This window comes from Eptesicus fuscus, chromosome 6 (assembly GCF_027574615.1).
Source record: "Eptesicus fuscus isolate TK198812 chromosome 6, DD_ASM_mEF_20220401, whole genome shotgun sequence".
NCBI classification, from domain to species: Eukaryota; Metazoa; Chordata; class Mammalia; order Chiroptera; family Vespertilionidae; genus Eptesicus; species Eptesicus fuscus.
Window position 1 is genome coordinate 19,175,587 of NC_072478.1, and position 15,887 is coordinate 19,191,473.

Consider the following 15,887-nt stretch of genomic DNA (forward strand, 5'->3'; position numbering starts at 1 on the left):
TTCAATTTCAATGTGCATATAAGTTACCAGGATTATAGTTCAAATGCAGGTCTTGGTGGGCCCAGAGATTCTTTGAATCAAACAAGTTCCCAAGTGATGTTGATTTTGCAGTGCTGGTCTGTGGATCACACTTTGAGTAGAAGGGTGTGGCTGTGTTAGAGTCAGGTGTAGGTAGTTTTAGATTTTTAGAACCAAAGATCATTTTGCATGTAATTTTTTTAAAATATATTTTATTGATTTTTTACAGAGAGGAAGAGAGAGGGATAGAGAGTCAGAAACATCGATGAGAGAGAAACATCAATCAGTTGCCTCTTGCACACCCCCTACTGGGGATGTGCCCGCAACCAAGGTACATGCCCTTGACCGGAATCGAACCCGGGACCTTTGAGTCCGCAGGCCGACGCTCTATCCACTGAGCCAAACCGGTTTCGGCTGCATGTAATTTTGAATGTATAGTGTATTCACTCATTCTAGAAGCTGTTATAAATTCATTGTTCAACTATTTTTATAAGGATTTATAAATGACATCATATGATAGTCTTCTGAAAAAATACCTTTTTTGATTTTTTAATATAAGGGCCCTTGTGTGACACCATGGAATACATTTTTGAAAATATTTTCACAGTAGGCCGAGCTTCTAAAGATATCCACATCATAATCCCTAGAAACTTGTAATATGTTACTTTTCATTGAAAGGAAGTATTAGAGTAGCAGACTGAATAATTGGGCTAATCAGCTGACTTTAAGATAAGATTGGCCATAATAATGTAGGTGGGGACTAATGGAAGTATTGTGGCTCTAACATTGGGAAGAGGAAAGAAGAATTGTTGGGACCAGAGGGAGACTAAAAGATGTTACACAGCTGGCTTTAAAGATGGAGAAAGGGCCATGTGGAATGAGAAACTGGAGTAGGAGAGGAAATGGATTCTCCCCTGGAGACTCCAGAAGTAACTCGCCCCTGCAGACATCTTTTTAAAAAATTACCAATTTATTCAATTTTTAATTTTTTATCTTTATTGTTGAATGTATTACAGATGTCTGCCAGTTCCTCCATTTTCCCTCCCCTTCATCTTTTCCTCCCCCAGCCTTCACCACACTATGGTCTATGTCCATGGATTATGCATATATGCATACAAGCATATAAGTTTGTTGGTTATTCTCTGCCCACCCATCCTACCCCCTTCCTTGTGGGATCCATCAGTCTGTTCCATGCTTCCATGCCTCTGGACCTATTGTTTTGGTTGGTTTATTGTGCTTATTAGGTCCCACAAATAAGTGAGATCATGTGATACTTATTTTTCTCTGACTGGCTTATTTCACTTAGCATAATACTCTCCAGGTCCCTTCATGCTGTCTCAAAGGGTAAGAGATCCTTTTTTATAGCTGCATAGTATTCCACAGCTTTTTTTTTTAAAAAAAAAATCTATTCATCTGCTAATGGGCATATGCTCTGTTTCCAGATCTTAACTGTTGTAAATTGTTGTGCTATGAACACAGGGATGCGTATATTCTTTCTGATTGGTGTTTCAGGATTTTTAGGATATATTCCTAGATATGGCACCATGAGGTCAAACAGCAGTTGGATTTTTAATTTGTAGAGGAAATTCCATACTGTTTTCCATAGTGGCTGTACCAGTCTGCATTACCACCAGTAGTGTACCAGGATTCCCTTTTTCCCACATCCTTGCCATCAGTTGTTATTTTTAGGTGTCATTGAGTTACCACCTGACACCTGCCAGGTATATTATTGGCAAATATGTTCTCTCATATAGTGGGTTCCCTTTGCATTTTGAGGATGTTGTGTTTTTGTTTGTTTGTTTGCTTTTTGTGTGCAGAAGCTTTTTAGTTTGATGTAGTCCCACTTGTTTATTATTTTCCTTTGTTTCTCTTGCCCTAGGACAGGGGTCCTCAAACTTTTTAAACAGGGGGGCCAGTTCACTGTCCCTCAGACCGTTGGAGGGCCGGACTATAGTTTAAAAAAAAAAACTATGAACAAATTCCTATGCACACTGCACATATCTTATTTTGAAGTAAAAAAACAAAACGGCAAAAACACCCGCATGTGGCCTGCAGGCCGTAGTTTGAGGACGCCTGCCCTAGGAGATGTATCTGTGAAAATTCTGCTATGTGAGATGTGTAATATTTTGCTGCCTATGTTTTCTTTTCAGATTTCTATGGTTTCATGACTTACAATTAAGTCTTTTATGCATTTTGAGTTTATTCTTGTGTATGGTGTAAATTGGTAGTCTAGTTTAATTTTTTTTGCATATATCTCTCCAATTTTCCCATGACATCTTCAATTTTACATGACATTGTACATAGACAACCTTAAAGCCTCCACCGAAAAACTATGAGATTCAACAAATGAATTAGGCAAAGTAGCAGGATACAAAATTAACATCCAGAAATCAGTGTCATTCTTATACTTCAATAATGAACCTTTAGAAAGAGAAACTAAAAACAATCCAATTTACACTGCAACAACAACAACAACAACAACAACAACAACAACAACAAAAATAAGGTGCCTAGGAATAAACTTAACCAAGGAGGCAAAAGATCTGTACTCAGAAAACCATAGGACAGTGGAGAGAGAAGTAGAGGAAGATAGTAACAAATAAAAGCATATTCTGTGCTCATGGATTGGGAGAATTTACATCATTAAAATGTCCAGACTATGCCCTAACCGGTTTGGCTCAGTGGATAGAGCGGCGGCCTATGGACTGAAGGGTCCCAGGTTCGACTCCGGTCAAGGGCCTGTACCTTAGTTGTAGGCACATCCCCAATAGGGGGTGTGCAGGAGGCATCATCGATATTTCTAATTCTCTATCCCTTTCGCTTCCTCTATGTAAAAAAATAAATAAAATATATTTTTTAAAAAAATGAAATGCCATACTATCCAAAGCAATCCATAGATTCCATGCAATCCCCATTAAAATACCAAAAGCATATTTCAGAGATCTAAAACAAATACTCCAAAAATTTATATGGAATCAAAAAAAGACTCTGAATATCCTCAGCAATCTTGAGAAAGAAGAACAAAGTTGGAGTGGTAACAATACCAGATACCAAACTATACTACAAAGCCACTGTAATTGAAACAGCATGGTACTGGCACAAAAAAAAGGCATATAGATTAATGGAATAGAACAGAGATCCCAGACATCAACCCACGCCATTATGGTCAATTAATTTTTGTCAAAGGAGTCAAGAGCATGTAATGCAGCAAGATGGTTTCTTCATAAATGGATTTGGGGAAAATGGACAGCTACAAAGAAAACATGAAATTAGACCACCAACTTACACCATACACAGGAATAAACTGAAAATGGATAAAAGACTTAATTGTAAGCCACAAATCCATAAAAATTCTAGAAGAAAACAGGCAGTAATATCTCAGATACCTCATGTAGCAGTATTTTTCTTGATACATCTCCTAGGGCAAGGGAAACAAAGGATAAAATCAACAAATGGGACTACATCAAACTCAAAAGCTCTGCACAGCAAAAAGGAAACCATCAACAAAATGAAATGGGAACCAACTGTATGTGAGAACATATTTGCCAATGATTCATCTGATAAGGGGTTAATTTCCAAAATATATAAAGAACTTATACAGCTCAGCACCAGGAAAACAAATAATCCAATTAAAATTGGGCAAAGGACCTGAATATACACTTCTCCCAAGAGAACCCATAGATGGCTAATAGACATGAAAAAATGCTCAAGGTCACTAATCATCAGAGAGATGCAAATTAACACTACAATGAGGTATCACCTCACACCTGCCAGAATGGCCACCATCAACAAATCAACAAACAACAAGTGCTGGCAAGGATGTGGGGGGAAAAAAAAGAGCACTAGTACACTGCCAGTTAGAATGCACACTGTTGCAGCGATTGTGGAAAAACAGTACGGAATTTCCTCAAAAAAAAAATCACAATTAAACTGCCGTTTGACCCAGAGATCCCACTTCTGGGAATATAGCCTAAGAATCCACAAACACCAAATCAGGAAGAATATATGCACCTTTATGTTCATCGCAGCATTATTTATAATAGTTAAGGTCTGGAAACAACCCAAGTGCCCATGAGCTAAATGAGTGAATGAAAAAGTGATAGTACATTTACACAATGGAATACTAAGTAGCTGTGAAAAAGCTCTTACCCTTTGTGATAGCATGGATGGACCTGGAATCTATAGTGCTAAGTGAAATAAACCAGTCAGAGAAAGAAAAATATTACATAACCTCACTTATATGTGGAATATAATGAGCAAAATAAACTGATTACCAAAATAGGTCCAGAGACATGAATACATGGAACAGATGACACATGGCACTGTAGATGGGGCTAGGGGAGGGGGGACAGGAAGAAATTAACCAAAGACCATATATGTACATTTGCATAACACATGGACACTGACAATAATGTGGTAAAGGCCTGGGTTGGGGTGGGTTCTGAGTAGAGGGGGCAAAGAGGAGAATGGGGGATTCCTGTAATACTGTCAACAATAAAAAAGACAATAGATATATCATTAAGTCAAAGATTGACTTTTGTCATGGAAGATTCTAGCCTAGGAGATGACTGCCTGCTATAACCTGCTTTTAGTTAGAAAGTTTTAATTTCAGACCATCTTATATGGTTGCATCAGGTTTTTGAGTTTTTAAGGCTACTATGCAGTCCCCTCCCCCCCTCCCCCCCACCCCGAGCTTTTCAGTTTTCATTTGTGGTGCTTTTTTCGTCCACATGAAAAAATTTAGAAAAGAAAAAGTAATTTTCTGGAGCTATGGAGGAGTCATAATTGTAGACAGCACTGGAATTTTCAAGCAGATAAGAAAATATAATTTACTAAAAATTAAAAATACACTAACCAATCACTGACCCTAATGCATAAAGCCCCATATACATGGACATCAATCTTCCATACTTTGATGAGTACAGCATGAAAAAGCAATATTTTGCTTAAAATAAAATTAGTGCTTAACAATCTTGCTTCCTCATATTTCACGTCATCTCTGACATTAAAGCTGTATTAGATTAATTGATGAAAACTTGCCTATCCATGTAGACGTCACTAGTAGATATATATATTTGATAGTCAATTTTTGTCAGTGTCTATAGTAGGAATTGGGGACACTGAGCTGAATAGCACCATAAAGCCAGGAGACCAGTTATAAAGCAGAGTGGCATATTTGTAGTGTAATTGCCTGACACTGAACTTTTAATTTCCAAGGCATTCATTTGAAAGATAACCATGTTGAATAAACATATGGCCACCTCTGTGACACAGCTATGAGATAAGCACCCAGGCCAACTGGCCCAGGAAGTTCTCTTTATGGAAAGCCCTGGATAACATAGATAACTGACCTCATGAGTGACTCTCCTTTTCCTTTTCACACGCTAACACCTGCTCTTAAGTTTTAAATTCACCAAGAAAGAGAGAATATTTGAAACTCTATGAATCCTGCCCTTGGACTGTAACAGCTGCAGAGACCACAGTTGTGTTCTCTCTCTCCTTCCCACTCTCTCTCTTCTTCCTTCTCCTCCCTCTTTCTCTTCCTCCTCCTCATTCTCCTCTTTCCTCCTACTTCCCCACCCCTCCCTTCTCCCCATGACCTTCTGTGTAGACTTCAGGCAGGGTGTGTGAGCAGGATTTGTGAGCAATGGACCTTGCTTTTACCAGAGTCTCTGATTGTTGCTGCTTGTGTGCATCTTGCAATCATAATAAGAACCACAAGGGCTGGTCCAGGCACAACATTGGCTCAGGTCAGTGTCACAAGGATTCATGCTCAAGTGAGTGCCCCAGGCATCTATAATGAATATCTTTCTTATCAATAGGCTGAGACTTAAATGGAACAACATTTAAAATCTACATTATCAGGAAGAGATAGTGATATAAAAATGAATGACAGATACAAAGTGAAAACTGGTTTCATATTTTCCTGTACAATATAATTAAATATAAGTCCTTGAATGACACATATAGTTTTGTCCATATGAGTAATACAACCCTGATGATTTTTTCAGGAAAACTAGAGGAAAATGTCTTAGCATAATATATGTCAATTGAGAAGAAATTATTTTAGAGAAATCCAAGTTGTCCCATGGAAGATATGAAAATTTCCAAATATTTCTGATGCAAGGTTGAGAAAAACTTTGAGATTGTATAAAAACAGTAAAAACAGAAAACTGTTTATATATTAGACCAGAAGCTTGATAAAGTGAGTTACTTATATTATATAGAGAAGTTGAATACAAAAAATGGACACGCCAGGCAATAAAGAGAAGGATCCAGTTCTCTTCCACATGATCAATCACAGTTTCTGGTTTCAAGGGGTTGAGCCATGAAATCAAGGGCACTTTTTCAGCCCCAAAACAATTGTCCCTTTTATACCTGCCATCTCCAAGAAGCTATTCAGAGCCATCTTTATGTCTTTGTTCCTGAGACTGTAGATGAAAGGGTTCAGCATGGGTGTGACCACGGTGTACATCACTGAGGTGACCGCACTTGACTGTGAGGTGCGGGTAGGAGCAGAGCTGAGATACACGCCTAGGACTGTACAATAAAATAAGGAGACTACTGAGAGGTGAGATGCACAGGTAGAAAATGCTTTATACTTCCCCTGAACTGATGACATTCTACATATGGAGGACACTATTTTAGAGTAAGAGTAAAGGATCCCAGCCAGGGGACCAACAGCCAACAGCCCAGTTGTAAAATACATCATTGTGTCATTAAGAAAGGTGTCAGAACAGGCAAGTTTGATCATCTGCTTAATTTCACAGAAAAAGTGGGGGATTTCTAATTCTGAAGGGAAAGACAGTCTCGATATCATTAAGCTATGTAACAAGGAATTCAAAACACTCATGATCCAGGACACCAGAACCAGCAGTCCACAGAGCCGGGGGTTCATGATGACTGTGTAGTGCAGTGGGTGGCAGATGGCCACATACCTGTCATAGGCCATCACAGTTAGAAGGAAGTTGTCCCAACCTCCAAAGAGCGTGAGAAAATACATCTGTGTGATGCAGCCTTCATAGCTGATGTCTTTGCTCTGTGTCTGGATGTTCCATAGCATCTTTGGGACGGTGGTGGAGGTGAAACAGATGTCTACCAAGGACAGGTTGGAGAGGAAGAAGTACATGGGTGTGTGGAGGTGGGAGTCTGAGGTGACGGCCAGGATGATGAGCAGGTTTCCCAACACAGTGATCAGGTACATGGAGAGGAAAAGCCCAAATATGAGGGGCTGCAGTTCTGGTTCCTCTGAAAATCCCAGAAGAAGAAATTCTGAACTACTTGTGTCATTGCCTGGTCCCATGTGGTGGAGGTGATGACTAAGAATGAAAAAATACTATAATTAATTTTCATATAAATGGGCATTACTAACCATTGAAATGCTACAATTTATATTTTGTGGTAATGTAATCTATCTATCTATCTATCTATCTATCTATCTATCTATCTATCTATTGGGAGCCCAGAGCGCGATTTGAAATTGTGTGGTGCCGCCCACCCTCGAGTTGCAGTTGGCCCTGCCTCCCTCCCTTGGCCCCGCAGCAGCTGCAGCCACTGCCGGTCCGGCCCTGCCTCCCTCTCCGGCCCTTGAAACAGCTGTGGTCACTGCTGATCAGGCCCTCCCGCAGCGCAGGTGCGGGGGCCCCTGCCGCCCTTCCCCCCACGCTGCGCTTGCAACTTCTTCCTGTCCAGTTGACCTGTTATGGCGTCCTGGTTAATAAGCATATTTCATATATATATATATATATATATATATATATATATACACACACACACACACACATATATATATATATATATATATATATATATATATATATATGTATATATATATATATATATTACAAATCATACCCCTTTAAGGCATCCCCTGTGACATCTCTGATTTAGGAGTTTAAGTACATTCAGACTGTTTTCCCCAAGGAGGTAATGTATTTCACAGTTTTATTGAGAAATGCTTTCATGTCCCTGAGGAATATATGTTGAGTACTGACCATCTTAAGAAAAAGGTGTAGGATGCTGAGAAGCAAACTCACTAGAATATAATGGTGGTGAAAGACTATATGCAAAATAAATACCATATAATGTTAGATGGTGTCAGGTGCCCTAAAAAAAGTAGTTATAAAAGAGAATGGATGGGTGTTATTTTTTACTGATAGTTCAGGAAGACCTGCAAATAAGGTAGCATTTGAAAAGAGAACTTAAGGAAGTCAGAGTGGGAGACACGAGGTTATTTAGAAAATTGTTTGAGGAAAGAGCCAGAGCAAAGTTCCTGAGGATAACGTTGGTTTCAGATATTCAAGACATAGGTGATGACTTTGCTCTGTGTCTGGATGTTCCAGAGCATCTTGGGGACGGTGTTGGAGGTGAAACAGATGTCTACCAAGGACAGGTTGGAGAGGAAGAAGTACATGGGTGTGTGGAGGTGGGAGTCTGAGCTGACGGCCAGGATGATGAGCAGGTTTCCCAACTCAGTGATCAGGTACATGGAGAGGAAAAGCCCAAATATGAGGGGCTGCAGTGCTGGTTCCTCTGAAAATCCCAGAAAAAGAAATCCTGAAATTTGTGTATCATTGCCTGTACCAAGTGCTGGTGGTCATGACTAGGAATAAAATATATTGATTTTCACATAAATGGGCATACCTAACATGGTGGAAATGCTGCAGTTACAATGCTACGAGAGAACAAAAAGCATGTATAACAGTGATGTGGGGTGTAATTACTGTGAGTTCAGGGAAACCTAAGAACAAGATAACATATGAACAGGGAGCTCAAGGAAGAGAAAGCAGGAGACATACAAGTTTTTATGAAGCCTATGCCCTGCAGGTGAAAGAACCAGTGCGAAGTCCATGACACTTGTTTCAGATATTCAGGGTTCAAAATGGAGCCAGCGTGGTGAGGGGGATGAGCAAGAGTGGAACGATGAGAGATGGTGTCAGGATGTGGGCAAATGAGGTGGCCTTTCTTCTGATATGAAATTTCAAGTCACAGGGAATCCCTTGTCCAAAAGTTGTTCATTGCACTTTATTAATTTTGTTTCTATGTAACATATATTTAAAAATATATTTCTATTGATTTCAGAGAGGAAGGGAGAGAGAGATAGAAATATCAATGATGAAAATCATTGATTGGCTGCCTCTTGCATGCCCCCTACTAGGGACGAGCCTGAGCCACACAGCCTGGGGTATGTAACTGAATTTTGAAACTTGGATCTGCCACATGTTAGCTGTTTGAATTTGGAGAGACAACCAACCCATTCTAAATGTTAATATTCTCACCCAAATAGAGAGGGCAGCAATGTCCATCCTCCTAATGTGGTCGACATATTTGGTCAATAGCTACAAAAGTTTACCACAGTTCCTTCCTGTTAGTAAATATATGGGTATCACTGGTGATAATTCTCATTGTATTTCTCTGTGTGTACATTCATGTGTATTTGTGTGTTTTCATGTGCACCCATGCCTGATCACAATGGAAAAGGCATATACTGTGAGACATGTTAAAAATTGGAATAATGCTGTAAAGGAAAATATAGTTTTAAAAGGATAACAGTTCCTGCAAAGGAGAGGAAAATAGTGAGTGAAGAACCCAGCAGGGAGCCAGTTTAGAGAGAAGAGGCAGCCAGTGTGGATGCTGAAGTTACCTAGGGCTCAAGAGACCACACACTGACTGGACCTTTATTGCTCCGCTGGCCTCATCATTGCATCCCCCTCACCTCCTGATCTGATTGTTATTCCTGTATCTATTTCATGTTTTCATATGTCGCAATAGTGGATGAGGCTGGCCCTTCTCTTACTTTTCTTTGAGGCATCATTCCTTTGTTGTTCTTGATCTTCAGGATATTATTCTCTCTTTTGTGACATACCCAATGGTTACACTCTAGTTCTGGTTCTGGTCCACAAAGTCCTCCCCAAATCATACTTTATAAAATCCTACACAAGCCAGATAACCTATCCCCTTTCTTCATGTGTTTATAACTAAAGACATTGTGCCATACACACATTTACTTCACTGCACCTGGCCTTCTCCACTTAGTGTAAGGTCAAATGAGCAGGGACTTCACCTCCTTTGTTCACTTATATGTTTTCACAAATGTGTGCATTTGCATAGAAACAAATTTTAAGAAAAAGAGAATTAATGAAATAAAATATTGGTAGGGAAAATAAACCTATGTTATATATAGTGAGTTCAAATGAAATTGAATAAAATGGAATAAAATATAATATTCACAGCTGAAAGAAAATCATAATAATTCATCTCTAATTCAAGATGAAATGGGTAAAAGGACATAAAAGATTATGAAATATATTCTTTAAAACACAGTGGAGGAAATAGTATCTAAAGTTATAATTTCATCCTATATAAACATAAATGGACTCATCATACTTATGAAAAAGATATAGGTGATCTTCAGTTGAATATAAAAAATTTTTTTCAAAACATCACAGAAGATGATTGCTATTTCAGAAAATAGATCTAATCACAAAACAAAAAATGGTAGAAATAACAAAAAGTAGATGTGAAATCAGATGCCAAAATGATTCATTACTACTGAGGATGAAAGAGCTTTCAATGTTCAAAAGCAATGAGGGAACACAATGTGATCAACTGATAGATTTGAGCATACAAAATTTATAAACTCTCACACAATACCATAAATACATCTTTACATATATACAAAAATTAAATGGAAAAGAGAAAACATGGTGAAAAAATGTGCTTCTTTTTTTGAAAGAATGCAATAAAAACCAATAAAAACATTGAGACCCCAATACATAAAAACAAAGTACTTGCACAATGTCATCCCAATAAATTCAATAAAACAAACAAAAAACAAAGTGCTTCCAAAGACAATTTGCATGGTAGAAAGTAAATGGCTATAAACTAAAAAATATATTCATCCTCCCAGGAAATCAAATAATTAGAAATTAATGCTCCTTTTGAGAGATACTTTGAAATATATGTCTAAAGAGCCTGTGTTGCAAGATAGACTCTACCTACATTGGTCTGGATCCTTTTAATAAATACAGAATTTGCTCAAATACACCCCATCTGAAAAAAATTTAAATGCCCTTACTTCACTGCTTACACATTCACATATAATACTGTTTTACGACTCCCCTGAACTTCAAAACTTCCTTGGAACCACTTTATGCCCCCCATTCCTTCCTCAGTCTTATCCAACTGGACTTCCATTCCCACCATGTAATTGTCAACAATATCCTTGTATTGTTGAGTCCAATGAACAGTTCTCTTTTTAAAATATTAAATATGTTACTTTTAAACTCATTAGTAAACAAAACTGGCAATCTCTGGGCTCTGAGTGAGGCTGGTTAGGCTCTCAGGTGACCTCAGGTAGAAATTCTCATCTTCCATTCTCTCAGAACCTTTCCTTCAGTACTTACTGGGCTCTCAGACTCACCTGGATGAGGCTCTAGAAAAAAATTTCTGTGTGGAAGTCTAAATTCCTCTTGATGGTTGATGATGGAGACTGAAGCTCTGTCCCCGTCAAGTGAGCAGGAAGGAGTGAAGCACTGGTCGGTCTCCAGCAACTAAGGAATCCAAAGCAACAACCATGTTCTTTCCAGATCAAGATTGCACATGCAGCAGAGGAGATATTGTTAGCTACCTATACTTGCTCATTAGATACTGTTTCCATTGTTACCTCCCCCTCTGAGTATGTCATTTCCCTTAGGGCACTGATATGGACAGAAAGAACCTTTTGTCCTAACGTATTCCCAGTAGACCATATTAGAAGTCAGGTGAACCCAGCCTTAATTTTGTTTTTCCATGAACTCACCTGCCTTCCAGAGTCTAACCTTCTTGCACTTTTTTTCCAGACTTTTGTTAGTATTTTCTCCAAATCTAATACTGAGGAACCTGCCTGGACCTCTAAAGTATTGAAAGCTGGAGAGCAACAGCTCCCCATATCTCTAGAAATTGCTATTCCTCTCTTGAACAAGGAAGGGAGTTCAGTTCCTTTGCTATAATACCATGGTACCTTAATCCTTGGCTGCATGATGCTTTTGACAAGTCAATTAGGAGATTCGTGCTTGTAACACAAATTAAGAGTTGGCATTTAGTGCTTCACTTAAATAATGTTTATTCATTATAAGATGATATTCAGATCTTTTTATACACCATGGACTGAAATTAGGTTCTTATGTGGATTGTCTTACTTCGTTTTTATAAGAGTCCATTCTCTGAGGTTGTACTATTATGAACTTCATTCTACATTTGCAGAAATGGGATTTAGAGGGTGAAGAGATCTGCTCAAAATTATGAATTAAGAAAGGGGTGAGCTTTGATTGGAACTCCATGAAGATGTTTCTAGTTCTCTGCTCTAGACCAGTGGTTGGCAACCAGAGGTCATTTTCCCCCTAGGGGACACCTAGCAAAGTCTGGAAATTTTATTCTTGCTGTTACAACTAGGGAGGTGCTACTGGCACCTAGTGGATTGAGGGCAGGGATGGCTGTCAACATTTTACAATGCACTGGATAGCCCCACTACAAAGAAGTATCCGACAGAAATGTCAACAGTGCAGAGATGAGAAATACCATTCCAGATCAGAACTTCCCCAACATCAATATGTACATGATTCTGGGATCTTGTTCAAATGTAGATTTTGATTGACAGGTCTAGGGTGAGCTAGACATTCATCTTTTGAAACTAGCTCCTACTGAATATTGATGCTGTAGGTCCTGGTCTGTGACCACTTTAAGCATCAAGGTGGGTTTTATATTCAGGGGTAAGTAGTTTTTTGCCCTCTTCAACAAGAATCTTTCACACACCTCAGGTCTGGCCTTACACCGTCAAATGTTGGGCTCTGTAGCTCAGCTTCTGCATACTCAGGCATTATACATGCCTGTTAAGTATTTCTCTCATGACAGGAAGTAAAACTTTCAGGCCTTTGGTTAGTATTCTATACATAGGGAACTTCCACCTATGCTATTTTTTCATCAAATCTATTGGGGTGACATTTGTTAATTAAACCATACAGGTTTCAAGTGTACAACTCAATAAACATCAGTCGCATACTGCCATCATGCACTTATCACAAAGTCAAGTCTCTTTCTGTTCCTACTTACCCCTTTGCTCACTTCCATCTCCCCCACCCCCCTTTCCATTTTCCTCTGCCTGTCACCACATTGTTGTCCATGTCTATATGTCATATACACTGAGTGGCCAGATTATTATGACCACCCCATCAGTACTTCATTGGGCCACCTTTTGCCTTCAATACTGTGACGATTCTTCTTGGCATTGACTCCATAAGATGTTGAAAGGTGATGCGAGGAATCTGACACCATGCCTGATGAGTAGCACTGTCCAGTTCTGTGAGATTTTATGGTTGTGGAACCAGCTGCCTGATGGCTCTTTTAACTTTGTCCCACAAATGCTCAATTGGATTGAGATCTGGTGATTGTGGGGGCCACCTAAGCCAGGTAAAGTCTCCCTCATCTTCTTGAAACCACTCCTGCACAATATGAGCACCGTGGCATGGTGCATTGTCTTGTTGGAAGAAGCCATCTCCATTGGGATACGCCATCAACATGATAGGATGAACTTGATCAACAACGATACTTAGGTATGTTGTGCTATTCAGATGTTGTTTCACATGAATTAAAGGGCCCAAATCATGCCAGGAAAACATGCCCCAAACCATAACACTGCCCCCACCAGCTTGAAGGGTTGTGCTCATGCATGTGGGGTGCATGCTTTCATGCTGTTTCCGCCAAATTCTCACTCTGCCATCTGCATGATGCAACTGGAAACGTGATTCATCGGACCACATGACTTTTTTCCAATGCTGGACTGTCCAATCCTTGTGTTCCTGTGTGAATTGGAGACGTTTTATCTTGGTAACTGCAGACAGCAAAGGTGTTCGAACAGGCCTTCGGCTTCCATATCCCATACGATGCAGGTTATGGCTAATTTGCCTACAAACAACAAACATCAGGTGGTCATAATAATCTGGCCACTCAGTGTGTGTGTGTGTGTGTGTGTGTGTGTGTATATATATATATATATATATATATATATATACACACACATATATATATATATATATATATATATATATATATATATATATATCTTACCTTATAATAGACACATATGCAAATTGACCGCACCTTCGCTACGCCCAAGCCACGCCTACCAACCAAGCCACGCCCATCAACCACGCCCACCAGGAAACGGTTGCAGGGACGCTGGGTGCGGCCGAGCCCAAGGCCCGGAAAGCCGCCCGAGGCTTTCCCGGCCTTGGGCGCCAGCGGGGAGCCAGTGCTCATCGCAGGAGACCACTGGGGGTCGGCTCCTGCGATTGGTAGCAGGGACGCTGGGTGCAGCCGAGCCCAAGGCCACTGCCAAGGGCCAAGCCCGGACCCTGAAAGAAGGCAGAAGGCGGTGGCCACAGCCAAGGCCTGGGTCCCCGGTGCCGGCAGAAAACTGGTGCAGGCAGCCAGGTGAATGAAGGTCTATTGCACGAATCTTTGTGCAAATGGGCTACTAGTATATATGTATATATACTATCCATCTCCCTTCCTATCTGTAAAAAATCAAATATATATATATTTGATTTTTTACAGATAGGAAGGGAGATGGATAGAGAGTTAGAAACATCGATGAGAGAGAAACATGGATCAGCTGCTTCCTGCACACCACCCACTGGGGCTGTGCCCACAACCAAGGTACATGCACTTGACCGGAATTGAACCTGGGACCCTTCAGTCCACAGGCCAATGCTCTATCCACTGAGCCAAACTAGTTAGGGCTGTTTTTTGTTTTTGTTTTTTTATAATTGTTTTGAAACTGGACAACCAATGGGTCCAGGCTGCCTGTCACTACTTGAGCCAATTAAGTAGAGACAGGCTGGAATCATATATGAGTGTTTATTCCAATAATGCTGGCATATGGGAGAGTAGCAGGTCATCCACAAAATCTGCTCTGCAATTCCCTTCTCTCCCCTCCCCCCCCCCCGCCCCGCCTCTCCTCCCTACCACAAGCCTATATTGGGTAGAAGGAAAAAGATTGCACGGGGAAGTGAGCAAAAGGAATTACAGGCATGGGGAGGTGGGCAAAAGGAATAAGAATGGGTACAATAACTGTGGTACATTTACACAATGGAATACTATGAAGCTGTAAAAAAGAAGGCTCTCTTACCCTTTGAGACAACATGGACGGACTTGGAGAGCATTATGCTAAGTGAAATAAGTCAGTCAGAGAAAGCCAAGTATCACATGATCTCACTTATATGTGGAATCTAATGAACAAAATAAACTGACAAACAAAATTGATCCAGAGACATGGAAGCATTCAACAGACTGAGAATCCTCAGAGGAAATGGCAGGGGGGAGGGAAGAGAGGGAAGAGATCAACCGAAGTATTTATATGCCTATATGCATAACCCATGAACACAGATAGTAGTGGGTTGAAGACCTAGGGATGGGACAGGAGTGGGGAGGAGAAGGGTCAAAGGGGAAAAAGGGTGACATCTGTAATACTTTCAACAACAAAGATTAAAAAGAAGAATGGGTATAATGGTTACAGGTTACAGGCAATGAGGGCTCAGGGCGGGTGCCTCTGGGACTCCATTGTTTCAGCAACAAAGTTGTTAATATTTCCATGATAATAGGCAATTCTCAGTTAAGGAAAATGGACCAGATTCCCCACATTCCAGGTTAACTGTCATGTCTAGCTAGCCAACTCTCAGTTGCGTTAGAATGTGCTTTCTTTAGAACGGAACAATCACGTTGTTGGTTGTTATTAACCAGAGCATGGTTAATATTTCCGCCCCTAACATTCCCCACTGCTATCTCTATCATCTCATATATAAAGGATTAGTTTTAGGTGAAAAGTCTCATCC

The 15,887-nt window shown here is 40.0% G+C and overlaps 1 protein-coding gene across 1 annotated transcript; it reads right to left on the reverse strand.

Annotated features, from left to right (window-relative positions):
- Nucleotides 1–6,352: 6,352 nt before the first annotated feature.
- On the reverse strand, nt 6,353–7,321 carry LOC103300968 (olfactory receptor 7A17-like). The gene has a single exon (XM_008157887.3). It carries the CDS (start codon nt 7,319–7,321, stop codon nt 6,353–6,355), a length of 969 nt encoding a protein of 322 aa, XP_008156109.2.
- Between the last annotated feature and the right edge of the window lie 8,566 nt (nt 7,322–15,887).

Bases quoted from the DNA above. Each gene is read 5' to 3' on its own strand.
- LOC103300968 (XM_008157887.3), bottom strand. From the start codon at position 7,321: ATGGGACCAGGCAATGACACAAGTAGTTCAGAATTTCTTCTTCTGGGA.